This window comes from Elephas maximus, chromosome 7, assembly GCF_024166365.1.
Source record: "Elephas maximus indicus isolate mEleMax1 chromosome 7, mEleMax1 primary haplotype, whole genome shotgun sequence".
Lineage (NCBI taxonomy): Eukaryota > Metazoa > Chordata > Mammalia > Proboscidea > Elephantidae > Elephas > Elephas maximus.
The window spans coordinates 11,506,722-11,533,913 of record NC_064825.1 but is presented as its reverse complement, the minus strand read 5'-3'; the positions used below and the strand labels follow the sequence as shown (position 1 = coordinate 11,533,913).

Sequence of the window (27,192 nt, the reverse complement as noted above, 5' to 3'; positions counted from 1 at the left end):
TATAATGATATCAGTTCATACCCCCACACTCCCTCTTTCTGTCCAATTACGGGCAAAAAAGCTAACTGTTTTGTACCTTAGTTACCTTGTTAGTTAGACGGTGGATAACAGTAGCATCTAATTCACAGAGTTTTTGTGAATATGTTGTTAGTTGCTATCAGATTCTCATTCATGGAGACACCATGTGTGCGGCGTAACAGCTCTACAAGGTTTTCAAGAGCCTGTGACCTTTAGGCAGAAGATTGCCAGGACTTACTTCCGAGGTGCCTCTAGGGTGCGTTTGAATTGCCAACCTCTCTGTTAGTAGTCCAGCCCTTAACCATTTGCGCCATCCAGGGACTCGGAAGACTAATATAATCCTTATTGTTTAATAAAGCTAGTTATTAATGTCTTCTATTCCTATTCTTCCTCCTACAGAAAGGCAATTGCAAAATTATCTCATCATAAACTAAAAGCTAATTAGATTGCTTCAAAATATTTTCATGATTTTCCTTTGTACTTGGTGAGTGGGTGCGTCACTGAGAAGCAGGCTTAGTGAACCAAAAAGGCTCAGTTTACAGATCAACCAACGTCCTCAAGGGGTCAGAAAGGCTGGAAAGAACCAGCAGCTGGTCAGGCGGCTAACGGAATGCGTTCAAAGGCGCGTCGGGCCACGTCGTCCTCCGTCGGTCGACTAGGCGGCGGGCAGCCAACAGCCCCGTCAGAGCCGGCGACCGTCGCAGTCCGAGGAGCCTATTGGAGGAGGCGCCCCGAGGGCGGAGCTCGCTCACTCGGGGCCGCGGGGTGGACGGCAAAGGAGCGCGGCAGGCCGGGAGCGCTGCGGGAGGGCGCTGCGGTCGGGGAGCGGTGTGCGCTCGGCGTGCGCTCGGCGGCCATGGCGGTGGCGACGGTCCTGCTGCACGGCGGCTCCCGCGGACACGGCCCGCTGCTTCGGAGGCTGACCCAGGTGAGAGCGTTCGTCCTCCGGGCTGGCTCGGGCGGCCCCGGGCGGCCTTCTGCCCCGCCACACGGCCGCCCCTGGCAGGTCCCTGCTGGCGGCAGCCGCAGCCTGGCGGAGCCTTCCGTGTAGGCCTCTGGAGCGCGACCGCCCTGTTTCTACAAACTGCGTTTCCGCTCGCAGCATCTCCGCTGTAATCGTTATTAGTCGTCTGTGAAGCGGGGCACGTATTTTGGCAGGCAGAAAAGCCCGGGATGCACTGTTGCTTCGAAGGCCGGTAAAGCTGCCCGGATTTTCTTAAAAATATGTTGGTGAGCATTATTGTCAAGAGTTGTTTTTTTTTTTTCTCCCTCCGTGCAACAGATAATCAAGGTGCTTACACAGTGCGAGGCACTATGAGAAACAGGTGTTCTTAACATTGGAGCAACTTAAAACTTACCAAGGAAAGGAAATGGCTACTCAAATAATACAAGAAATAAATTATAGTTGATGTTTGAGTTAAGCTTACATAATGAGGGTGTCCAGAGAGGTCTGTCTTCTCTGGCTGTCGGGTTTGGGGAATACAGTAGTGACCTTGTTTTGAAAGAAAGAACTTATTTTGCATGTGTCGCAGCAAGGGAGCTTGCACCCCATCCACATTTAAGGTCTGTCAAAGCCTGAGGAGTAGGTATGGTTGGTGAAACTTGAATTTTTGGTTGGGGTAATAAAAAAAAACACTTTGGAATCCAGTCATGTTGCATGACTTTGGATTTGACCCTAGTCAGTGGGGGCAGTTGATGTTTTTGTTTTTGACATAATCAGAGGTCAAGGAGTATTGGAGTAGGCAGAAAAACTAATAGCTGGTTAGGCATAAAGTAGCAACTTGAACTAATAGGAGCTGAAAAAGAGTAGCATTATCTGAGAGACTGTGAAAGAATAAATGTGGGACTTGGCAATTATGGGGTGAGGGTTGGGAGCCAAGGCAAAAGGAAGAGAATAAAGTTAACCCTGGGTGACTGTAATAGAAAAATCAGAAAGAGGAGTAGGTTTTCAGGAAAGATGAGTTCTTAATCTGTTAGTTTCAGAGAATGATTTGGGAAATCACAAAGATTTCATCAGGTAATCTGGGTTTCAGCCAAAGTTGATTAGGTGAATTAGGTGCACTCTGAAAACAAAAAAACCAAACCCACTGCCATCAAGTCAATTCCAACTCATAGCAACCCTATAGGACAGAGTAGAAGTGCCCCGTAGAGTTTCCAAGGAGCGCCTGGTGGATTCGAGCTGCCGACCTCTTGGTTTGCGGCCCTCGCACTTAACCACTACGCCACCAGGGTTTCCAGGTGCACTCTAGGTATGTATAAAACAACTGCAGAGCCTTCTTTTACTTAATTTATAGTTTAATAAGAGTTTACAAGCAAGCACACAAATGTTGCTGAAGAGAAAAATGAAGCTTTAGGTAATACAGCATGATTTGTGGAGCTCATTTTATTGAACTCTAGAAATCAGTTGTGTTGGATGTTACTTGAATTAAGTGGTCGTTTACTGAACGATGGAGATCTGTGTTTTTAACAGTACTTTCAGTGCCATTTGACCTCTCACCTATTAATTACATTGGCTTTGTCTGTTCTGTGCCTGTAAGTATGTACAAGTCTCCCTTACTTTGAGCAGACTTTTTAGACTTTATTGGAGCTTGTTGCCTTTCTAGCTCTAATGACTTTTCTTGTATAGAGTAAGTCTTATTTATCATCTCCATTCATTTGTACATCGATTTTTCCTTAGCATTCTGCAGTGAGATTTCTGTGCAGCTCAGCTGAAGAATACCAGTGGTTTTCTGTGTGTGTGTGTTTCCTTCTTGGCCTTTGTGCTGTATTTGACACTGTTCACCACTTCTTCCTTGAAACTCTCGTTTTGCTGCTTTGATCCAGTATTATTCTGCCTCTTGTAATACTCTGAGTCTTAAACTATTTATTTTCCCGTGTTGATCTAGTTCCAGGCCTGCTTGCTCTCAGGTTCATTTCTCTCTTCTCCTCTGCTCTGTGTCTGTTGCCTTGGGGCTGACATTTGCTGGCTGTTTTTCACAGACCACAACGTCAGCTGACTTCTGACTGGGTTCAGTCTCTGAAAGGCACTGACTGACTGAGAATGGAAAATAGAAGGGAGAAGCCAGGATCCTTTCTCTCTGCCTGCCTTAGGTGGTGTTTGGGGCAGTGGCTGTTTCTCTTTTGTGCTTCCTGTTTCTGCCAGGTGACTCTGACCCTTTGGTTCTGATAACCTTCTTCCCTTTGTCCCAGTAGCTTACGCATGTTAGTGCTTTCCTGTTGTTGTTAATCTCGGTACAGTCCATACTGTCTCCTGTCGTTCTCAGCTTGTCTGCAGCTTGTGTCTTTAATTTCCTGCACTAAATTCTCTGTTTCAAATAGGGGAGTTCTTGGGTGGCACAAATGGTTAAGAGCTCAGCTACTAACCAAAATGTTGATGGTTTGAGTCCATTCAAAAGCGCCTTAGAAGAAAAGCCTGGCAGCCTACTTCCAAAAATCAGCCATGTGAGTGCAGTTCTGTTCTGACACACATGGGGTCCCCATGAGTGGGAATCGACAGCAACTGGTTTTGTTTGTTTGTTTGAGATAGATTTTTGTTTTCCTGGTTGAATCCTAATGAATGTTTTTATTGTTTTTGCTCTCTTCCCATTCCCTTCCAGTCTGTGCATTTTCTACCCTCAGTCTTTGGGCCTCTCCTTATAGTGGCCAGAGGAACGGTCAGAGCGCTGTGGTAATCAGTCAGGCATCAATAGTGATCTGAGTGGTAAAAAAGCATGGAGAGAACTGATAGGATCGAGATACTAATGGGACAGAATCAGTTGAACTTTGACTGATTAGCTGAGAGGCTGAGAGAGGAGTATGATTTCGGGGGTACAGCCTACATCATGGAGGTGGAGTGGAGGTTTTTACTGCGGACAGGGAATGTAGGAGGAGGAACAAATTTGGGGGTGGATAGAAAGTGATGAGATGAATTTTGGACTTGGGTTTGGAGTTGTCCAATTGGATGAATTGTTCTGAAGTGTAGGAGAACGATTGGACAGGATACCAACTTGGGATTTCTCAGCTGTGGATGGCAGTGAAATCCACGTAATTGATGAGTTACCCAGGGTAAGTATGTAGTGGGGGGAAGAGAAGAGGCCTGGTATGGGGCCTTTGGGGAACAGAGTATTTTCCAGATAGGCAGAGCAAGAGAAGGTTGGGAAGAAGAGAATGACACAGCAAAGGATGTGGAAAAAAATAGCTAGTGTAGTAGGAGAAAAACCACAAGATTGTTTAATAATGGAAGCCAAGAAAAGCGAATGTTTCAGTAGTGCTTTACACATGCTACTTCATATCATCCTCACAACACCCATGGAGGGTATTTGAGGAAATCAAGGCAAAGCAAGTTTAAACAACTCGCTCAAGAATACTTGGCTAGCAGGCCCAGGCTTTTAACCACTATACATACTTCTCAAAGAAGAAAGCAAGGCCCAATGGCAATGAGAGGTTAAGTGAGATGATTGCATAAAGCGTTTATTGAATTTGGCCCCATAAAAATTCTTGATGACCTTGCTCAGAGCCACCAGTGGTAGAGTGGTGGAAAAAAAAGCTAGATTGGAGTTGGTTCAGCAGTAAACAGGACTTGAGGACAAGGAAACTGAAAGTGCTTGTTGGAGAATTTTTATTATAAAAGAGATCTAGGAGATGAGGAGAAAGCTCAGAGGGAGTGTGGATCAGAGGAAATTTTCTTTATTTTCTTTGTTAGGTGGGAAGAAGCAGAGCCTGTTCGTATGCTTATGGAATGACCCAGAAGAAATGGGACTGAATGATGTAGAGGAGAGGGAAGGATTAATTGAAGGTGTGCCATCTTTGAAAAGGCTACCAGAGATGGGATCAGGAGCAAAGCAAAGAGACGAGGGATGCTTCAATTAAACTGAACCAGAAATTTAAGAGTAGATAGAAGTGGCTTAGTAAAGACCTTTGATTGCAAGCAACAACAAACATCCCGCTCCAAACTAGCTAAGTAGAAAGGAAAATTTTTGAAAAGATAACAATAGACAAACTCTTGAACATCCGAGGGTAGGAAATAAAGTATAGCTGGCCCTGTCAGAACCTTAACCAGAAAATCATGAACCAAGGGTATCTTCTTTTGTCTCTTGTAGAGTGCTGTGGTCTTTCTCTCCTGTTCTCTTAGAATGTATGTTCTATTCCTTTGCTTCTCTGCTTACTCATGGCTTTTCTTGTTGCCCTAACCTCTTTTTCCCCTTAGGACCTTTCAGTTCAGGTGCCCACAATCATCCAGGTGACTCAGTCTCTGTGTGCCTGCTTAGGTCAGTCCATTCCCTTTTTTTTATCTCATCAGCTCTGGCCAACACAAGGGGAGTTGCTTTGTAGGTACTTAGGGCTGCCCCTTCCAGGGCTCTCTAAGAAGGGGGTGTGATTGGAGAGGCAATGACTGGCGTGTTTACTACAAGTAGGAACTTTTTATTGAAAATTGGATCACAGATAGTATGCTAGCATCCCTTATAATAAGTAGGTTATATAAGAAGCAGCCCAAATTATATGACATAGTAAGGGTGCACCTGTTGATCTGAATAGCTGGTACTGAGGAGCACATTTATTGAGCACATGCATTTGAACCTTGTCTGCGTGAGCACAGAAGTGTGTTGGCCTGGGCCGGCAGTGTACACTCTCACTTAAGTGGACATGAAAGCCCAGTTCTAGTAAAAACCACAGATTTTCCTAATCTTAATGACACCTCTGCAGCTGTTAGGTGCCACTGAGTTGGTTTTGACTCACAGTGACCCTATGTACAACAGCACGAAACACTGCCTGTTCCTGCATCATTCTCACAGTCGTCGTTATGCTTGAGCTCACTGTTTGGCAGCCACTGTGTCAATCCATCTCTTTGAGGGTCTTCCTCTTTTTTGCTTACCCTCTACTTTACCAAGCATGATGTCTTTCCCCAGGGACTGATCCCTCCTGATAATATGTCCAAAGTATGTGAGACGTAGTCTCGCCATCCTTGCTTCGAAGGAGTATTCTGGTTGTACTTCTTCCAAGACAGATTTGTTCGTTCTTTTGCTATTCCATGGTATATTCAGTGTTCTTTGCCAAGACCACAATTCGAAAGTGTCTGTTCTTCTTCAGTCTTCCTTATTCATCGTCCAGCTTTTGCATACATATGAGGCGATTGAAAACACCATGGCTTGGGGTAGGAACACCTCAGTCTTCAAGGTGACATTTTTGCTTTTCAACACTTTAAAGAGGTCTTTTGCAGCAGATTTGCCCGATGCAATGTGTCTTGATTTCTTGACTGCTCCTTCCATGAGCATTGACTGTGGATCCAAGTGAAATGAAATCCTTGACAACTTCAGTCTTTTATCCATTTATCATGATGTGGCTTATTGGTCCAGTTGTGAGGATTTTTTCTTTATGTTGAGGTGTAATCCATACTGAAGGCTGTGTTCTTTGATCTTCATCAGTAAGTGCTTCAAGTCGTCTTCACTTTCAGCAAGCAAGGGTGTGTCATCGCATAGGTTGTTAATGAGTCTTCTTCCAATCCTGATGCCCCATTCTTCTTCATATAGTCCAGTTTCTCGGATTATTTGCCCAGCATACAGATTGAATATGTATGGTGAAAGGATACAACCCTGACACACACCTTTCCTGACTTTAAACCACGCAGTATCCCCTTGTTCTGTCTGAACGACTGCCTCTTGATCTCCTTACACGTTCCTCATGAGCACACTTAAGCGTTCTGGAATTCCCATTCTTCGCAGTATTATCCATAATTTATTACGATCCACACAGGTAAATGCCTTTATAGTCAATAAAATACAGGTAAACATCTCTCTGGTATTCTCTGCTTTCAGCCAGGATCCATCTGACCTCAACTATGATATCCCTCATTTCAAGCCCTCTTCTGAATTTCTGGCAATTCCCTGTTGATACGCTGCTGCAGCCACTCTTGACTGATCTTCAGCAAAATTTTACTTTCATGTGGTATTAATGATACTGTTTGATAATTTCCGCATTCAGTTGGATCACCTTCCTTGGAATAGACACAGCTCTAAGGGTTACATATATAGACAGAGGTGGCAGATAAGTCTTCCTTCAAGGTCTGCACAGACAGCATTAAGTAACACGTGTGTGATCTCTGTTGTATTAACATTTGATATATTTGAAAGATGAAATTTAAATAAAGTGTGTAATTCCCCCGTAATTCACAGAGGCGCCTCGCTTATTATACAACTCTTGTAGTTCTTATCCAATTCTGTTTTAGGAATATCCACAGGTAACTTTAACATTTCTCCTCTACCAGATTACCATGATGCTTGAGTGTAGGGACCATGTTTTAAAGATCTCTAACTCCCGATCTTGTTTTCTGTAAGGTAAGTGTTCTCAGCAGTTCTGTTGAGCAAATGAAGGATCAGTAGTTGTGTTAGTCTTTCATAAAGACTGTAAAGTTCTCTCTTTGGGGCTGGGTTAAATATTTGTGATGATGATAATTTTTTAGTAAAATCAGGGCTAAATTGGGTTATTTCTTATAGCCAGGTTTTTAGGAGTAACTTTGTTTTAATTACTGGGAACTGGGAAGTTTCCACATGAAAGTGACAAATTCCATTATGTTAACATTGCAAAAAAAGATCACCTTAGAGTTAAATTCTATTCTTCCACTATCTAGGAACGTAGTCTCTTAAAACTACCTTTCGCATGTATTCTCATCCAAACCCTTTATCAAAGCAGTTTGGGGGTTACTGTGGTGGTTATCTCTGCCTGTAACCACTACTTGTCAAATCTGGTTTTTTGTCCTGTGCTGTATTTGGAATCAACTGTATGACAGTGGGTTATTATAAATGGAAACTTTTAGTTGGTTATTTGCATTGAGTCAGGACAAAGCATATTTAATCTGTAAAAAGCTAAGTTCTTAGGTCAGTTTAAAGTTTTTAGATATTTGTAGACTTGTTGATTTCTCTGTGAGATATGACTGACAAGTATGTTTTTAAATAAGTTATTAAGATTAGGTTGTAAATATAAGCTGTAAATTTTGAGTATCTGTTTATGCTTTCTGAATTCAAAGGGTAAAACATTTTATTCATTTCTCCTGTAAGCAGATCAATTTCAGGATCAGTGATGTCTCTGAGCTGCCAACTACATTTCCAGATTTTGTTTGTCAAGAAATGAAAAGTAGGGGAAAAATATTTCTTTCCTTTCATTAAAAAAAATCTGGTAGTATAAATCATATTTAGGTGAAGTATATCTGTGTCACATAAATCCGAAAAATTTATTGGAAGTGGAAAGGGAGAAACAGCAACTTTCACTTAAATAAAAAAAAAATTTTTAAGGAATGAGAATATCTTCCTGTGGCACCCTAAAATTACTTAATTTTTGAACTTAGATTTAACTTAGAATTACATTTTATAAGACGTATACTTTTCAACTTTTATTGAGCTTCAAGTAAACGTTTACAAATAAGTCAGATTGTCACATATAAGTTTATATACACCTTACTCCATACTCCCACTTGCTCTCCCCCTAATGAGTCAGCCCTTCCAGTCTCTCCTTTCATGACAATTTTGCCAGCTTCCAACCCTCTCTATCCTCCCATCCCCCCTGCAGACAGGAGATGCCAACACACTCTCAAGTGTCCACCTGATACAAATAGCTCACTCTTCATCAGCATCTCTCTCCTACCCACTGTTCAGTCCCTTTCATGTCTGATGCGTTGTCTTCGGGAATGGTTCCTGTCCTGTGCCAACAAAAGGTTTGGGGACCATGACCACCAGGATTCCTCTAGTCTCAGTCAGACCATTAAGTCTGGTCTTTTTACAAGAATTTGGGGTCTGCATCCCACTGATCTCCTGCTCCCTCAGGAGTTCTCTGTTGTGCTCCCTGTCAGGGCAGTCATCGGTTGTGGCCGGGCACCAACTAGTTCTTCTGGTCTCAGGATGATGTAAGTCTCTGGTTCATGTGGCCCTTTCTGTCTCTTGGGCTCACAGTTATTGTGTGACCTTGGTGTTCTTCATTCTCCTTTGATCCAGGTGGGTTGAGACCAATTGATGCTTCATAGATGGCCGCTTGTTAGCATTTAAGACCCCAGATGCCACATTTCAAAGTGGGATGCAGAATGTTTTCATAATAAAATTATTTTGCCAGTTGACTTAGAAGTCCACTTAAACCATGGTACCCAAACCCCCGCCCTTGCTCCGCTGACCTTTGAAGCATTCAGTTTATCTTGGAAACTTCTTTGCTTTTGGTCCAGTCCAGTTGAGCTGACCTTCCATGTATTGAGTATTGTCCTTCCCTTCACCTAAAGCAGATCTTATCTACTAACTAATCAGTAAAAAACCCTCTCCCACTGTCCCTCCCTCCCCCCCTCATATATAAGATGTATACTTTAAAAAAGGCTTAGAAATTTTAACATAAATGAACTCATCTGAAGTTAAAACACAGATTTCCAATATATTTATCAGAACAGTTAATCAGAAAAGTATAGAGTCGTGTTTTTGTTTTGTTTTTTTCTGATTAGAAAAGTGATATATGCTCATTGTGGAAAATCTAGAAATAAAAGTATAAAGAAACAGAAAAAGTACAAAGAAGCAGGAGCCATCATAACCGTATCAGTAAAAAATATAGAATGATATAGATGAGTATTTTCTGCGTTGTAACATTATAAATATTTATTTTACAGGAAATAAGATATGTGAAGCGAAGTTACGTAGTAAAACCCACGTTAAATGTAAGTATAAATTTAAGTTGTGCTCTGTGGTTAGCAGCCGTGGCGCCTAGCCACTGTGCCAGCAGGGTTTCCAGAGAAAATGCAGTCAGTAGAAATGCATACACTTAGGATTTGGGTATATGCAAAGGTCAGCTCATGGTTATGGGATGGTTGGGAACAGTTAATTACTGAAATACTAAACTTTCAGATTAACATAAAAAATTTCAGTCCAGTCCCCTACCTAATTCCTGTTTCTTCCCCATGTTGTTGTTGTTGTTAGGTGCCATCGAGTCGATTCCAACTCATAGCAACCCTGTGCGCAACAGAACGAAACACTGCCCGGTCCTGCGCCATCCTTACAATCGCTGTTATGCTTGAGCTCGTTGTTGCAGCCACTGTGTCAATCCACCTCGTTGAGGGTCTTCCTCTTTTCTGCTGACCCTGTACTCTGCCAAGCATGATGTCTTTCTCCAGGGACTAATCCCTCCTGACAACATGTCCAAAGTATGTAAGACTCAGTCTTACCATCCTTACTTCTAAGGAGCATTCTGGTTGTACTTCTTTTAAGACAGATTTGTTCCTTCTTTTGGCAGTCCATGGTATATTCACTATTCTTCGTCAAGACCACAATTCAAAGATGTCAGCTCTTTTTCGGTCCTCCTTATTCATTGTCCAGCTTTCAAATGCATATGATGTGATTGAAAATACCATGGCTTGGGTCAGGCGCACCTTAGTCTTCAGGGTGACATCTTTGCTCTTCAACACTTTGAACAGGTCCTTTGCAGCAGATTTACCCAATGCAATGCATCTTTTGATTTCTTGACTGCTGCTTCCATGGCCGTGGATTGTAGATCCAAGTAAAATGAAATCCTTGACAACTTCAGTCTTTTCTCCGTTTATCATGATGTTGCTCATTGGTCCAGTTGTGAGGATTTTTGTTTTCTTTATGTTTAAGTGTAATCCATACTGAAGGCTGTGGTCTTTGATCTTCATTAGTAAGTGCTTCAAGTCCTCTTCACTTTCAGCAAGCAAGGCTGTGTCATCTGCATAATGCAGGTTGTTAATGAGTCTTCCTCCAATCTTGATGCCCCGTTCTTCTTCATATAGTCCAGCTTCTTGTATTATTTGTTCAGCATACAGATTAAATAGGTATGGTCAAAGAATACAACCCTGACGCACACTTTCCTGACTTTAAACCAATCAGTATCCCCTTGTTCTGTCTGAACAACTGCCTCTTGATTTATGTAAAGGTTCCTCATGAGCACAATTAAGTGTTCTGGAATTCCCATTCTTTGCAGTGTTATCCATAGTTTGTTAATGATCCACACAGTCAAATGCCTTTGCATAATCACTAAAACAGGTAAACATCCTTCTGGTATTCTCTGCTTTCAGCCAGGATCCATCCGACATCAGCAGTCATATCCCTGGTTCCACGTCCTTTTCTGAAACCGGCCTGAATTTCTGGTAGTTCCCTGTCGATACACTGCTGCGGCCGCTTTTGAATGATCTTCAGCAGAATTTTGCTTGTGTGTGATATTAATGATATTGTTCTGTAATTTCCACATTCAGTTGGATCACCTTTCTTGGGAATAGGCATAAATATGGATCTCTTCCTGTCAGTTGGCCAGTTCCATATTTCTTGGCATAGATGAGTGTGCACCTCCAGTGCCACATCTGTTTGTTGAAACATCTCAATTGATATTCCATCAATTCCTGGAGCCTTGTTTTTTGCCAATGCCTTCAGAGTAGCTTGGACTTCTTCCTTCAGTACCATCGGTTCCTGATCATATGCCACCTCTTGAAATGTTTGAATATCGACTAATTCTTTTTGGTATAATGACTCTGTGTATTCCTTCCATCTTCTTTTGATGCTTCCTGCGTCGTTTAATATTTTCCCCATGGAATCCTTCACTATTGCAACTCGAGGCTTGAATTTTTTCTTCAGTTTTTTGAGCTTGGGAAACGCCAAGCGTGTTCTTCCCTTTTGGTTTTCCATCTCCAGCTCTTTGCACATGTCATTATAATATTTTATTTTGTCTTCTCGAGAGGCCCTTTGAAATCTTCTGTTCAGTTCTTTTATTTCATGAATTCTTCCTTTTGTTTTAGCTGCTCGACGCTCAAGAGCAAGTTTCAGAGTCTCCTCTGACATCGACCTTGGTCTTTCCTTTCTTTCCTGTCTTTTCAGTGACCTCTTGCTTTCTTCATGGATGATGTCCTTGATGTCATTTCACAACTCGTCTGGTCTTCGGTCACTAGTGTTCAATGCGTCAAATCTACTCTTGAGATGGTCTCTAAATTCAGGTGGGATATACTGAAGGTCATATTTTGGCTCTCGTGGACTTGCTCTGATTTTCTTCAGTTTCAGCTTGAACTTGCATATGAGCAATTGATGGTCTCTTCCATAGTCGGCCCCGGGCCTTGTTCTGACTGATCATATTGAGCGTTTCCATCGTCTCTTCCCACAGATCTAGTCAATTTGATTTCTGTGTGTTCCATCTGGCAAGGTCCATGTGTATAGTTGCTGTTTATATTGGTGGAAAAAGGTATTTGCGGTGAAGAAGTCGTTGGTCTTGCAAAATTCTATCATTCCATCTCTGGCACTGTTTCTAAAGGCCATATTTCCCAACTACTGATCTTTCTTCTTTGTTTCCAACTTTCACGTTCCAATCACCAGTAATTATCAATGCATCCTGATTGCATGTTTGATCAATTCAGACTGCAGCAGCTGATAAAAATCCTCTATTTCTTCATCTTTGGCCCTAGTGGTTGGTGCATAAATTTGAAGAATAGTCGTATTATCTGGTCTTCCTTGTGGGCGTATGGATATTATGCTATCACTGACAACACTGTACTTCAGGATAGATCTTGAAACGTTCTTTTCGACGATGAATGCAACACCATTCATCTTCGAGTTGTCATTCCCAGCATAGTAGACTATATGATTGTCTGATTCAAAATGGCCAATACCAGTCCATTTCAGCCCACTAATGCCTAGGATATTGATGTTTATGCGTTCCATTTCATTTTTGACGATTTCCAGTTTTCCTAGATTCATACTTTGTACATTCCAGCTTCCGATTAATGGATGTTTGCAGCTGTTTCTTCTCATTTTGAGTCGTGCCCATAGTCTGCTGCAGACCAGCCTTCCCTCTAAACCTGGGCAGTGTTCTTCCTTTACCCTCAGGGATCCTCATTGTATTGTGTGTAGCACAGTGAGGAAGCCACATAGAGACCCTAGAAGAGAGGGACTGAACTGGGCTGAGGATTAGACCTCATCACCTCGTGCTCCTGGATCACCTAGTGCTCCTCTTTGTTTATAAGGGTTTGTAAAGTGACTCTAATCATATTCTATCAAAATTGAAGGAGCCCTGTTGGCTAAGGTTGTTTAGTAAGCAGTTACCAAGATTAGAGTGACTATTTCTTAAATTTTTTTTTATGTTTGCTGTTAGGTCTTAAATTATAAACCACTAGCATTGAACTGATTAATTTTACTGCTCTTCACATCATAATTGGGGCTGTTGTAACCTTTGGTGACTAGTCATCCATAAAAATACTTTCTTAGATGACATATCTGTGAATTATAAGGTTATTTAATGAAAAATGATTTGGGAAAAATATTGAAACGTTAAAATTTTTACCATCTTCTGTCTTGCCAGGAAGTGGTCATAGTAAGTGCAGTAAGAACACCCATTGGATCCTTTCTGAGCAGCCTTGCCTCACTTCCAGCCACTAAACTTGGAGCCAATGCAATTCAGGGAGCTGTTGAAAGAGCAGGTCAGTAGTTGTTTTGCTTTTTGTAGTGAGGGGGCAAAATGATTCAGTGGGACAGATATTTATTTTGTACTGTATACATATCACTTAGTAATGATGTAATGCCTACAGTTCTGAATTCCTTCATAAAGAATTCTTTGTAATACAGAATTGAGAATAAAACTGAAAACTGACAAGAAAAAGAAACCATTCCTGCTGTATAATGCCATGTGCTTTATTAGGTAATTACTGATTATTAAATTGAACAAAATAATAAAAAGAAATGCCTTTATTTATTTAAAAAAAGGGATTCCAAAAGAAGAAGTGAAAGAAGTATACATGGGTAACGTTCTACAAGGAGGTGAAGGACAAGCCCCTACAAGGCAAGCAGTGCTGGGTGCAGGTAACAGGAATACATTATTGCTTTTATATATTATGTTTGAAATGGTAAAATGGAGATCACCTCAGCTTAAAGAAACTATTAAATGCATCATTTAATAGTCTAGATTTACCTTAGGAAAAGAAGTGTTGCTGATTGTAGTTTAACATGCTGTATTCTATTCTATTAATTCTGTAGTTGTGTTTTAAAAGTGAGTATCTTAGTTATTCAAGAGTGTGACTTAATTGTCTTGGTTTTAGGCTTACCAATTTCTACTCCATGCACCACCGTGAACAAAGTTTGTGCCTCAGGAATGAAAGCCATCATGATGGCATCTCAGAATCTCATGTGTGGACATCAGGTAAGAAGCACCTTCTTTTCCATTTTTTCATTAAAAAGATACTCAGTGTTAACAGACACTGAAAATTCAGCACATTCATGTTTTAGAAATAAGATTCTTGTAAGTACAGTTGCCACGTTGTATTGCACTTACGAGCGTCTGGATTTGCTTTCCATTTGAAGGAAGAGATCAAAAGGCTAACCTAAATGTCTTGTGTTAAAAATTAGTTATGGTCTTGGGAATGACCCCTAGAGTCTTTCTCTGAGATTGTGGGTGCTTTAAAAATCCATTATTCTACATTTGCCAGAATATGAAGGGCTTTTTATTATAAATGAAACTAAGGTGCTGGTCCTGGGAATTAAATCATTCATTGAGCCCAGGATTGATGACTAATTTGTAGTTCTTGCATGCCCAGGCTCAGTTGTCGAATTGTTCAGGCTTTCTGTCAGCCTCGGAGCCAGACTGTCTGACTTCAGATCCTAGTTCTGCCCCTTATTACCAGAGCACCTACTATGTGACTGTCACTGGAGATAGAACAGCGAAGAAAGCATTTAACATTTTCTGTCTTCATGTACGTCTCTGTTAGAAAAATTGCTAAAAGGAGAATTGCTGAGTCAGAGGATCTTAAATTTGATATTTTCAAATGCTTTCCGTAAAAGTTGTACTAGTTACTTACTTTGCAGAGGTTGCGAGAGTCTTTTTTCCCCACGTCCTCACCAGCAACAGTGTTACCAAACTCTCGTCAAACAGATGGGTGAAGAATGGGCATGAGATGGTTTAAATATGTTTCAGAACTTTGAATGACTAGGAAAGTCTTTTCTCAGTCGATTTGTTCTTTAGTAAATGCTATTTACACTGCATTTAAATGTTTTCGGTTAGTATTAGTTGATTCATTTGTGTGTGTATCCTTTTCTGACTTACAGGAATACTAGGAATTACCTTGCTGAATATTTCATTACCTATGACTTTGGAAAACTGTCTGTTTTATTTTAAAATGAAGAACAATTGATACCTTATTTTCTGTCAGGTATTATTGCCATCATCTTCAGAAAGAATTCAATATTTCAAGATAAGGGAATAAAACTTGGGCCAGAACTAATGGAGACCCTCCATATTTCAGAATAGGCAAGATATTTCAGTCTCCTTGCTGTGGAACTTGTTTGTCTTTATTCCTGATGATAGGCTGTGAGATGATATCTTTGGCTTTAGTTTTTGTTTATTAAACTATTTGTTTTTAATTAACCTTTATACTACAAATGAATTTTTGTTGACTTGAAAAATGACAGGTTAATTCTTATTAAACTTCTACTATATGGCAGGTCATGGTAATATGAATATGACAGTTTTCTGGCCTCACAGGAGCTTAGTCTAGTGAGAATATTTGACATGTAAACATAGCTACAGTGCAGTGAAATTAATAATAATAAATACTTTACACAGTAATTGGGGGACACACAAGAAGGGAAACTGTTCCTAAAAAGGGACAGAAGTAAGCAGTCAGAGAAACCATGGATTTTTCCGTTAGTTTTGAAGATGTAGGCATTTCACACGTTCGTAGGTGGCTCAGGAGGTGCAGATGTGTGTATCTGAACGACCGAGCCAACACTTGTTTGTTGGTGGCTGTGTTAAAGGATGTGTTTGCATCTGCCTCTTGAACTGACACTGAGTGTTGTGTGCTTCTGAGCAGGATGTGATGGTGGCAGGCGGAATGGAGAGCATGTCCAATGTTCCATATGTGATGAACAGAGGAGCACCACCATATGGTGGAGTCAAGCTTGAAGATTTGATCGTAAAAGATGGGCTAACAGATGTCTACAATAAAATTCATATGGTAAATTTTTTTTAATGGAGAAATGCCATCAAGTATGCAATACTACCTGATTTTTCTTAATTATACGTATTTTAGAAACTGATGGGTGAGATTTATAAATGTAGAACTTAGCCATTAATTTTGGTAAACAATTTTCTATGCCCATGGTACAGTAAACCTGCCAAATCCAGAACCTGTGTAAGGTGGAAACCTGTCAGAAAAGGAAAACTCAAATATTTTCCACTAATAGAAGTGATAGAGGTAAGACTGCACCTTGTCAAAGGTAGAAAACTTGTGAGACCCAGAAAAACAAGGGAGTCTTATCGAATTCCAGCTCTCACAGATTTCAGTGTACCAGCTTGGCTCAACTGTTGAAGACAGAGAGCCCCACGTTCCTTAGGGTATCTTTCTGACTTCTAATTATGGATTCTATAAATATTTAATTACTTGCTTTCGAAATGTTAGCTTCTGGGTTAATTCAGGTAATTTGATGGTGAGGCAAGCAAAAAGTTACCTAGTACAAAAGGAAGTATATTTTAAGAAGCTAAATTTAACTGCCAACCACTATTTTATAAGTTATGCAGAGTTAATTTTCTAAGTTCTCAAAAGTTAGTTTTAAAAAATTCCAACTTTTATCAGGGAAACTGTGCTGAGAATACTGCAAAGAAGCTTAACATTTCACGAGATGAACAGGATACTTACGCGGTTAACTCCTACACCAGAAGTAAAGCAGCATGGGAAGCAGGAAAATTTGGAAATGAAGTTATTCCTGTCACAATTACAGTAAAAGGTAGACGGTTAATGTCTCAAAGTAGGTTCTAATTCTTAGTCGACTTTACATGGTGCAATTTTTTTAAATGTTCTGGTTTTAAATTAGTACATCTATTTTTGTTCACATCAGCTGAGAACACTGACACTTCTGCTTATGATTAATAAAAGGAAAGGCTGCCAGGTCAAAGATGACATATTTCACCCGATTGAAAGATCTATTAACTACTGATTTTATTAAATTAATTTTAATTTGAGAAATGGACATATTAGAACTCTTTCTCATGTAAGTGACAGGCAACACATTAGCTTAAATAAAAAACAGGATTTACTGGAGGGCTACTGGGGTACCTCCCAGAACCTAAAGAAGAATAGCAGTAACCACTCAGCTTGGGAACTTCAGGACTGGATTTGGGGACTCGATATTATTTGGACATGTGTTCTTGGCTTCTCAGTGTGGCATGCATTTGAGCTTCATTGTCTCAGCCTTCCTTAAGTTGTTGCCTCCATTTCCAGAATCAGACCTATAGAGTGCTCGGAGAAGAAAGACACCTCCTCACCAATTCCAGCAGAATAAATCCACACGACAGATTTACTGGCTTGGTTTAGATTACATTCTCATTCCGGGAACAATTACTGTTCTCAGAGTAACCAAATACTTGTGGTCCTGAGGCTGGGGTCTGACAGAGAAGAGAATGTAAGGTGGCTGTGTGCAAGATTCAAAGTTCCATTAAGCTACTTAAGTCCTCTTTAAGACACTAACATAACAGAGATGAAACGATGAGAATTCACTTGGGTGGGTTGAAGGTATACAGGCATACAAAGAGAGGCACAGATTACCAAGCACCTTTGTCATCAGTTTCCTGTAGAATGAATAATTTTTGTCTTGCATGGTGACTACTTAATTTTTGTTTTAGGTAAACCAGATGTAGTGGTGAAAGAAGATGAAGAATATAAACGTGTGGATTTTAGCAAAGTTCCAAAGTTGAAGCCAGTTTTCCAAAAAGAAAACGGTTAGTATTAAAAATGAAGCATAAGAAAAAAATTGAATCAGTATACAAATAGATTTCTGATTGTATGTGAATTGCTCAAGGATTTTTAAAAAGCTATTCTAGAGAACAATCTAGATGTTAACATCTTAAATATATCAGGCTCAAATGAAATGAATAAAATGAGTGATAATAATTCAGTGTATATTTTAAATTGCTCAACAGCTTATACCTCCAATGTATAAATCCTAGGGAAGAGATTCTGCAGTGTGGCCATAGAATTCAGTTTGTATGCAGTTCATCTTGAAAATTTATTGTAATTTGAAAGTCAGGTTTAAATATTATGTTAAATATCAATAAGTTCCTTGAGGACTAGGATGACAGCTGTGTGTTCATTGTTGTATCTCCAGTGCCTGGCATGCAGTAGGTACTCAATAGTTGTGGAGTGTGAGTACAAATAAGATGGTAGTGTTCTAAACAATTTATTTAGAACTCCTTTGAGAAAAGGTCAGTTCTACTTTTCAAATTAGCTGTATACAGCTGTAATAATAATCTGAAATAGGTTTTTTCCCTTTTCCTGACTGAATTTCCCAATGCCAAGTATAAGAATGGATCACTCTTCATAATTTATATTGCCAAAGTATATTTTCATAATTTTAGCAGAATTCTGAGCAGGCATGGGGTCTTCATTGACATTTTTATTATTGTCATATAATTCAAATACCATAAAATTCTCCCATTTACAAGTTCAGTGGCTTTTAGTATTCATTGATACTTAACTCCAAGTGATTCTAGAGAAATACCTAATTTTAAAATTGATTTGACAAATTATAGTCTGTGTTTGCTGTATTTTAGATAAGCAAAGAGCTAGACACTGGGGAGAAAGATGAATGAAGCGGTCACTATCTTTTAAGAGTTCTAGACCATATTTACCCACTGTTACCATGCATGTCCACCACTCATCTGTCAGTTTGTTGTACTGTGGTGGCTTGTGTGTTGCTGTGATGCTGGAAGCTATGCCACCAACATTTCCAATACCAGCAGGGTCACGCACGCATGGTGGACAGATTTCAGCAGAGCTTCCAGACTAAGACAGACTGGGAAGAAGGACCTGGTGATCCACTTTTAAATTGCAAAAACCGTACGGTTAGCAGCAGAACATTGTCTGATACAGTGCCAGAAGATGAGCCCCTCAGGTTGAAAGGCACTCAAAATACGACTGGTGAAGAGCTGCCTCCTTAAAGTAGAGTCAACCTTAATGATATGGACAGAGTAAAGCTTTCCAGACCTTCATTTCCTGATGTGGTGTGATGGAAGGTGAGAAGAAATAGCTGCAAATATCCATTAGTAATCAGAACATGGATGTACAAAGTATGAATCAAAACTGAAGTTGTCAAAAATGAAATGGAATGCATAAAGATACATACCTAGGCATTACTGAGCTGAAATGGACTGGTATTGGTCATTTTCAATCGGATAGTCATATGGTCTTACTATGCCAGGAATGACAAATTTAAGAGGAACGGCATTGCATTCGTTGTCAAAAAGAACATTTCAAGGTCTATTCTGAAATACAGGGCTGTCAGTGATGGGAAAATATACATATGCCTACAAAGAAGACCAGTTAACACTACCATTATTCAAATTTACTCCCTGTCTTGGTTACCTAGTGCTGCTCTAACAGAAATACCACAAGCAGGTGTGTTTAACACAGAGAAATGTATTCTCTCACAGTTTAGGAAGAAGTCCAAATTCAGGGTACCAGCTCCAGGGGAAGGCTTTCTCTCTCTCGCTTTTCTGGGAAAAGGTCCTTGGCATCAGTCTTCCCTTCTAGGAGCTTCTCAATGCAGGAACCACAGGCCCAAAGGACATGCTCTACTCCCGGTGTTGCTTTCTTGGTGGTTTGAGGTCTCCGGTCTCTCTACTTGCTTCTCTCATACCTCAAAAGAGATTGACTCAAGATGTAATCTAATCATATAGATTGAGGCCATCCCTCTTTATCATTCGTACCTCTGATCCTGCCTCATTAACGCCATAGAGGTAGGATTTACAACACATAGGAAAAACACATCAGATGACAAAATGGTAGACAATCATATAATACTGGAAATCATGGCCCAGCCAGGTAGACACACATTTTGGGGGGACACAGTTCAATCCATAACACCCACCAACCACACTAGTGCCAAAGATGTAGAAATTAAAGATTTTTACCAACTATGGCAGTCCAAAATTGATCAGACATGCCATCAAGATACACTGATAATTAGTGACTGGAATTCAAAAGTTGGAAACAAAGGATTGGTACTTGGAAAATATGGCCTTGGTGACAATCAATACAGAAGATCACATGATAGAATTTTTCAAGACCAATGATTTATTCATTGCAGATACCTTTTTTCAACAACATAAATGGCAACTATACACGTGGACCTCGCCGGATGGAATACACAGGAATCAAATCAACTACATCTATGGAAAGAGATGATGGAAAAGCTCAATATCATCAGTCAGAATAAGGCCAGGTGCCAACTGTGGAACAGAGTATCAGTTGCTCATATGCAAGTTCAAATTGAAGGTGAAGAAAATTAAAACAAGTTCACAAGACCCAAAGTATGACCTTGAGTATCTCCCACCTGAATTTAGAGACCATCTCAAGAATAGATTTGACACACTGAACTCTAATGACTGAAGACCAAACAAGTTGTGGGATGACATCAAGGATATCATACAGGAAGAAAGCAAAAGGTTATTAAAAACACATAATGAAAAGACCAAAATAGATGTCAGAAGAGCCTCTGAAACTTACTCTTGAATCTAGAGTAGCTAAAGTGAAAGGAAAAAATGATGAAGTAAAAGAGCTGAACAGGTTTCAGAGTGGCTGGAGCAGACAAAGTAAAGTATCATAATGAAATGTGTGAAGATGCGGAGTTAGAAAACCAAAAGGGAAGAACACACTAAGCATTTCTCAAGCTGAAAGAAGTGAATAAAAAATTCAAGCCTTGAGTGGTAATACTGAAAGATTCTACAGGCAAAAAATTGAACGACCCAGGAAGCATCAAAAGAAGATGGAAGGAATACACAGAGTCACTGTACCAAAAAGAATTGGTCGACGTTCACCCATTTCATTAGGTAGCATATGATCAAGAACTGATGTTACTGAAAGAAGTCCAGGCTGCACTGAAGGCACTGGCAAAAACAAGGCTCCAAGAATGAATGAACGTACCAAATGAAATGTTTCCAGCAAGCGAATGCAACCCTGGAAACGCACACTTGTCTATGCTAAGAAATTTCAACTGACTGAAGAGATCCACGTTCATGCCTGTTCCAGGGAAAGGGTGATTCAACAGAATGTGGAAATTATCGAACACTTGCAAGTAAAATTATCCTGAAGATAATTCAGAAATGATTGCAGCAGTACATCCAAAGATAACTGCCAGGAATTCAGGACGATGTGGAACAAGGGGTATATCACTGCTGCTGTCAGAGGGGCCTGGGCTGAAAGCAGAGAATACCAGGATATGTTTACCTGTGTTTTATTGACTATGCAAAAGCATTCGACTGTGTAGATCCTAAGAAATTAAGGAATTCCAGAACTCTTATTTGTGCTCATGTGGAACATGGACATAGACCAAGAGGCAATCATTCCAACAGAACAAGGGTTTAAAATTAGGGAATGTGTGCATCAGGGTTGTATCCTCTCACCATACTTATTCAAATTATATGATGAGCAAATAATCTGAGAAGCTGGACTGTGTGAAGAAGAATGAGGCATCAGGATTGGAGAAGACTCATTAACAACCTGCAATATGCAGGTGACACAACCTTGCTTGCTGAAAGTGCAGAGGACTTGAAGCACTTAATGATGACAATCAAAGACCACAGCCTTCAGTATGGATTACACCATAACATAAACAAAATCTTCATGAGACCAGTAAACAACATCATGATAAAAGGAGAAGACTGAAGTTGTCAGGGATTTCATTTTACTTAGATCCACCGTCAACACCCCTGGAAGCAGCAGTCAGAATTCAAAATGATGTATTGCATCAGGCAAATCTGCTGCAAAAGACCTCTTTGAAGTGTAAAAAAAGCGAAGATAGTGCCTTGAGGACTAAGGTGTGCCTGACCCAAGCCATGGTACTTTCAGTCGTTTCATATGCATGCTAAAGCTGGACAGTGAATACGGAAGATGGAAGAAGAGCTGATGCATTTGAATTACAGTGTTCGCGAAGAATACTGAATGTACTGCCGGAAGATCAAACCAATCTGTCTTGGAAGAAGTACAACCAGAATGCTCCTTAGAAGCAAGGATAGTGAGACTTTGTTTCTTACTTTGGACATGTTATTAGGAAGGTCCAGTCTCTGCAGAAGGACATCATACTTGGTAGAGGGTCAGCGAAAGAAAGGAAGTCCGTCAACAAGATGGATTGACACAGTGGCTGCAACAGTGGGCTCAAACTTGACGGTATGTAACAACAAAAAATGCATGTGTTCCTGAGCTAGCTTTGAAAAAACAGGAAAAACTAATATGAAAGGGTTTTCTTACATTAATTATATTGTAGTTAGCTACATATATGTTTCCTGAGGGCAGGAATTATCTCTACTTTGTAGTTTTTCACATATTTAACAACCCAAGCAGTGCGCTGCCGGTATTTGTTAAATTGAACCAAGTGAATTCAGTATGAAGGAATGTTTTGACTTTGTTTATTGTTCCTCTCAGGCACAGTGACAGCTGCCAATGCTAGCACACTGAATGACGGAGCAGCTGCTGTAGTCCTGATGACTGCAGATGCAGCCAAGAGGCTCAATGTTGAACCACTGGCAAGAATAGCAGGTAGATATTCTGACTTTGTTTACTGCTAAACCTCTGAAGTTGATTTTCCTTACTGGTAATAGATAGTATTGGAGTTGCCTGTTTCTAACAGTAGGTTGTACTTTGTAACATAATTTAACCAGTACTCCTCGGTTATTGACTAGTTAGCCAACATTTTGCATATTAACGATGTATGTCTGGCACTAACAAATGCCAAGGTGCAAGGCGAGAGTAACACCGGCTGTGATGGTTACGGCTATGTGTCACTTTGGCCAGGCCACAGCTCTCAGTGGCTTGGCAGTTATTTAACAGTGCACTCACCCTCTACTTTGTGATCTGATGTGGTAATCCTTTGTTTTGGCATAACTTCACTTTTCGCATAATGACCTGGTCTTTGGAACCTAACCATGTCAATAAGTGAGGACTGTACGTATTTTAATTGAAACTGAAGGTCCTTTACTATGGTTTTGATAATATCATTTGTTTTATATAAATGTAAACTTTAGAGAAATTTTCCCAGTCCTATAAAAAAAATATTTTAATTTTTTTTTTATATGATGAGTGGGAGGAAAAAAAAAGGTTCATGTTTTATCGCAGAGAGTCAGCAACGTAAAATAAAAAGAATGTAGAGAGAGAAAATCTAGATGGTCTGGCATTTATTAACTATGTGACCTGGTTATTAACTATTGCGCACCAAATAGTTCTTTGTTGTGGGGACTCTCCTGTGCATTGTGGGGTGTTTAGCAGCATCTTTACCTCTACCCACTAGATTCCTCCTGTTGTGACAACCAAAAATGTCCCCAGACAGTGCCAAATGTCTCTGGAGGCAAATTTCTTCCTACCCTGGTTGAAAATCATTGCTGATGTAACCTGATGGATGTAATTTTATAAAGTGTAGAATCTTAGAAAAGGAACATATATATTCCCATATAGTATAGAGGTTATTAAGACATTTGCATTTAACGGGATAATTAGGTTTTTGCATGATTGCATTAATACATATTAACACTTGTTAGGTATAGCTTTAGATACTTGTAACAAAAGATTTTAACGACTGATTTTTTCAATAGGATTTGCTGATGCTGCTGTAGAACCTATTGATTTTCCAATTGCACCTGCATATGCTGTACCTAAGGTAATTACGAACAAAGTGAGGGACTATATACTCCATTTATGCCAACTTCTGGTTTGCTTATACTGAGGTTTCAGGCAAAAAGCATGACGACAGTTTAGAATCTTCCCACTTCTCCTCCTAAAAATAAGGATAACAAAAAAAAAAATTAAAAAGAGCAACCAACACACTACATCTTCAGTGGAATAGATAAAAACAACATAACTGTGAATTACTTGTGTGACTCTGGGCTCACATACCTGGTGTGATAACCACAAAGGGGAGGTCGATGTGACAAAGAAGAAAATGGGAATGATGAGGGTCCTGCTGGCCCTAGATCTAGAAAACGATCACTCCGTCAAGAGTTCTCCATCCTAAAAGGGCACTGATGGACGCAGGTTTTAGAGTAAGCAGTGAAACTAAGGACAGGGAAAACCTATAATCTCCAAATTGTCCGTAAGTGATACCAAAGGGAGAATTAGGCAAGTCTCCACGGGAAATGGCTAAGGGGCCACAGGAAAAAGAGGAAGTGCTGAGGTTGCTCAGGGGCTCAGAGATCTCAGAAGTCTAAAGCAAATATTCCCTTCCACAAAGAGAGGTCTTTACCCTGAGAAGGAACTTCTGAGAGTAGCACCCAGATGAAAAGAGCAGAACCAGTGGGGAAGGAGGACACAGAAGGATCAGAAAGACTAGGGGGCAGAGATGTGTCTAGAGAAGGAGTAGGGAAAGAAGATAGAGAAGGATCAGAAAGACTAGGGGGTAGAAGTGTGTCTAGAGAAGGAGCAGGGAAAGAGGATAGGGAAGGATCAGAAAGACTAGGGGGCAGAGATGTGTCCAGAGAAGGAGTAGGGAAAGAAGATAGGAAGGATCAGAAAGACTAGGGGGCAGAGATGTGTCCAGAGAAGGAGTAGGGAAAGAAGATAGAGAAGGATCAGAAAGACTAGGAGGTAGAAGTGTGTCTAGAGAAGGAATAGGGAAAGAAGATAGGGAAGGATCAGAAAGACTAGGGGGTAGAAATGTGTCCAGAGATGGCAGATCTCAGAAAGTTAAATACACATCTTCTGAAAGGGAATGCATCAAATAGGAAAGAAAAAATGGTACAGAAATTCTGCATTATAAAGGTGTGAGTCCCTGGGTGCACAGACATTTAAAGCACTTGGCTGCTAACTGAAAGATCGGAGGTTTGAGTCCACCCAGAGACACCTTAAAGAAAGGCCTGATGATTTACATCTGAAAAAATCAGCCACTGAAAACCTTATGGAGCACAGTTCTACTCTTGACACAAATGGGGCCGCCATGAGTCAGGATCTCCTCCAAGGCAACTGGTTGTGGTTGTGACGTAGACAACCCTGCTGTGAGAACAGAGCAAGCCTTTGACCTCTGCAGCTTGGGAGGCTACCTCGGCTCACTGGTGGGAGAGAAGAAGGGAAAGGGGAGGCAGAGTTGCAAGTTAATTTTATTGTTGTTCACAATAATAAAACTTCTAAAGAGGTATTAACAATGTTTTATAAAGGTAGTACTGTAACCACTAGAACAAAAATACTTTCCTGAATACCTGAGTAACTATGAAAACATACAGACCATATTATTTAAATAAAAAAAAATTGCTATTCAGTCAGTTTTGACTCAGTGGCCACCCCATGTGTTATAGAGTAGAACTGCTCCATAGAGTTTTCTTGGCTGTAATCTTCATAAAACCATATCACGAGGCCTTTCTTCCATGGTTCTGCTGGATGGGTTTGAACCAACAACCTTTAGGTTACCAGCTAATCACAAACCATTTGCACCACCCAGGGACCAGATCAAATAATAAGAAACTTCACATTAACAAATAATTCAACAAAGAGGACTCAGCAGCTGTGAGGATCTACGCCCCAGATAACCCTGCTGCACCTTGTATAAAGCAGAAACTACAGCAGATGCAATATGATAGGAAAATACTACCCAACCCAGTGCCGTCGATACCTCTTTCGTTAGACAGAATAAGAACTAAACATCATCAGTAGACCTCAACAATATCAAATTATGTACCCCAAATTAAGAGAATACACCTTTTCAAATATCAGTGGAACATTCAAGAAAGTCATGTATTTGTAACTCTTTCTCCAAAACCAAAAACTAAACCCAAACCCAGTGCCATTGAGTTGATTCCGACTCCTAGCGACCCTACAGGACAGAGGAGAACTGCCCCATGGTTTCCAAGGAGCGCCTGGCGGATTCGAACTGCCGACCTTTTGGTTAGCAGCCATAGCACTTAACCACTATGCCACCTGGGTTTCACCAATGGGAGATACAAACCAAAATTGTATAATTCCAAGAAAATAAAACACATAAATACATAAGTTTTGACTGTTGTCTTTTTAAAATTTTTAGGTTCTTAAAAATGCAGGACTGCAAAAAGAAGATGTTACAATGTGGGAAGTAAATGAAGCCTTTAGTGTGGTTGTACTAGCAAACATAAAAATGCTAGAGATTGATCATCAAAAAGTGAATATCGATGGAGGAGCTGTTTCTCTGGGACACCCAATAGGGTAGGTAAAATAAGGAAAAATATATGTGAATAGTTGACTTTGCGTTTCTAGCTAAACATTCTGCTTTGTGATGCCTATTGACGGCCTAAGTTTGCTTCCCCACTCATCCTTCCTAAGGCAGACGCCATTTTTGTTACCAACAAACACTGAATGCAGGGATGTTGTATCTGTGGCTTGAAACTGAATGTTTTATACTGAATAAGAAATAGAACTCAAAGACTAAAGTCTGTGCTCGGGCTTTCAAAACAGCTGTTCTTGAAACAAATTTCCCAAATTTAAGAAAAGTTGTTAATTCATCATGGCTGGTACGCTCGTGGAAACCCTGGTGGCGTAGTGGTTAAGTGCTACGGCTGCTAACCAAAGGGTCAGCAGTTCAGATCGGCCAGGCACTGCTTGGAAGCTCTATGGGGCAGTTCTGCTCTGTCCTGTAGGGTCGCTGAGTCGCAATCGACTAGACGGCAGTGGGTTTGGTTTTTTTTTGGTTTGGTAAGCTTGTGAAGATGTTAATTTGGAATATAACTTTTGGTTAGCCACAAATTCTGTACTTCATTAAAAAACCAGAATGTCTTCTTCATCCTAGGATGTCTGGAGCTCGGATTGTCATCCATATGGTTCATACCTTGAAGCGAGGAGAATATGGTCTCGCCAGTATTTGCAATGGAGGAGGAGGTGCTTCAGCAATGCTGATTCAGAGGCTGTAGACTAAGGAAGAGAATCTCTATGCCATCACAAAGCCCTGCTGTAATACTTGACTATCCTGGGATAGCTTATTGGCGAAGTGGTTAAAGAGCTTGGCTGCTTACCAAAAAGTTCAGCAGTTTGAATCTACCAGTCACTCGTTGGAAACCCTACGGGGTAGTTCTGCTATGTCCTGTAGAGTTGCCATGAGTTGGAATCAACTTGACAGCATTGGATTTGGTTTTGGGGTCAGCTTTATACACAAAATAATCGTTTCATTTTTTATTATTCTCTGTTTTAACTCCTTTTTTTATAAGATGAAACAGCAAAACCTTTTGAAATCACAAATAAATTTTTTTCTTCTG

The 27,192-nt window shown here is 40.3% G+C and overlaps 1 protein-coding gene across 2 annotated transcripts; it reads left to right on the top strand.

Moving 5' to 3' along the window:
* The first annotated feature begins 657 nt into the window (after nt 1-657).
* ACAT1 (acetyl-CoA acetyltransferase 1) lies at nt 658-27,192 on the top strand. 2 transcript variants are annotated; one of them, XM_049889363.1, is made up of 12 exons: nt 658-946; nt 9,629-9,676; nt 13,312-13,429; nt 13,713-13,808; nt 14,045-14,145; nt 15,812-15,955; nt 16,574-16,724; nt 17,620-17,715; nt 22,415-22,528; nt 23,578-23,642; nt 25,992-26,149; nt 26,730-27,192. In XM_049889363.1, the coding sequence occupies exons 1-12, from the start codon at nt 875-877 to the stop codon at nt 26,848-26,850; spliced, it is 1,284 nt and encodes a 427-aa protein (XP_049745320.1). In that variant the 5' UTR covers nt 658-874; the 3' UTR covers nt 26,851-27,192. The 2 variants fall into 2 exon arrangements, with proteins under 2 accessions (XP_049745320.1, XP_049745321.1); XM_049889364.1 differs by lacking the exon at nt 658-946 and adding an exon at nt 953-1,248.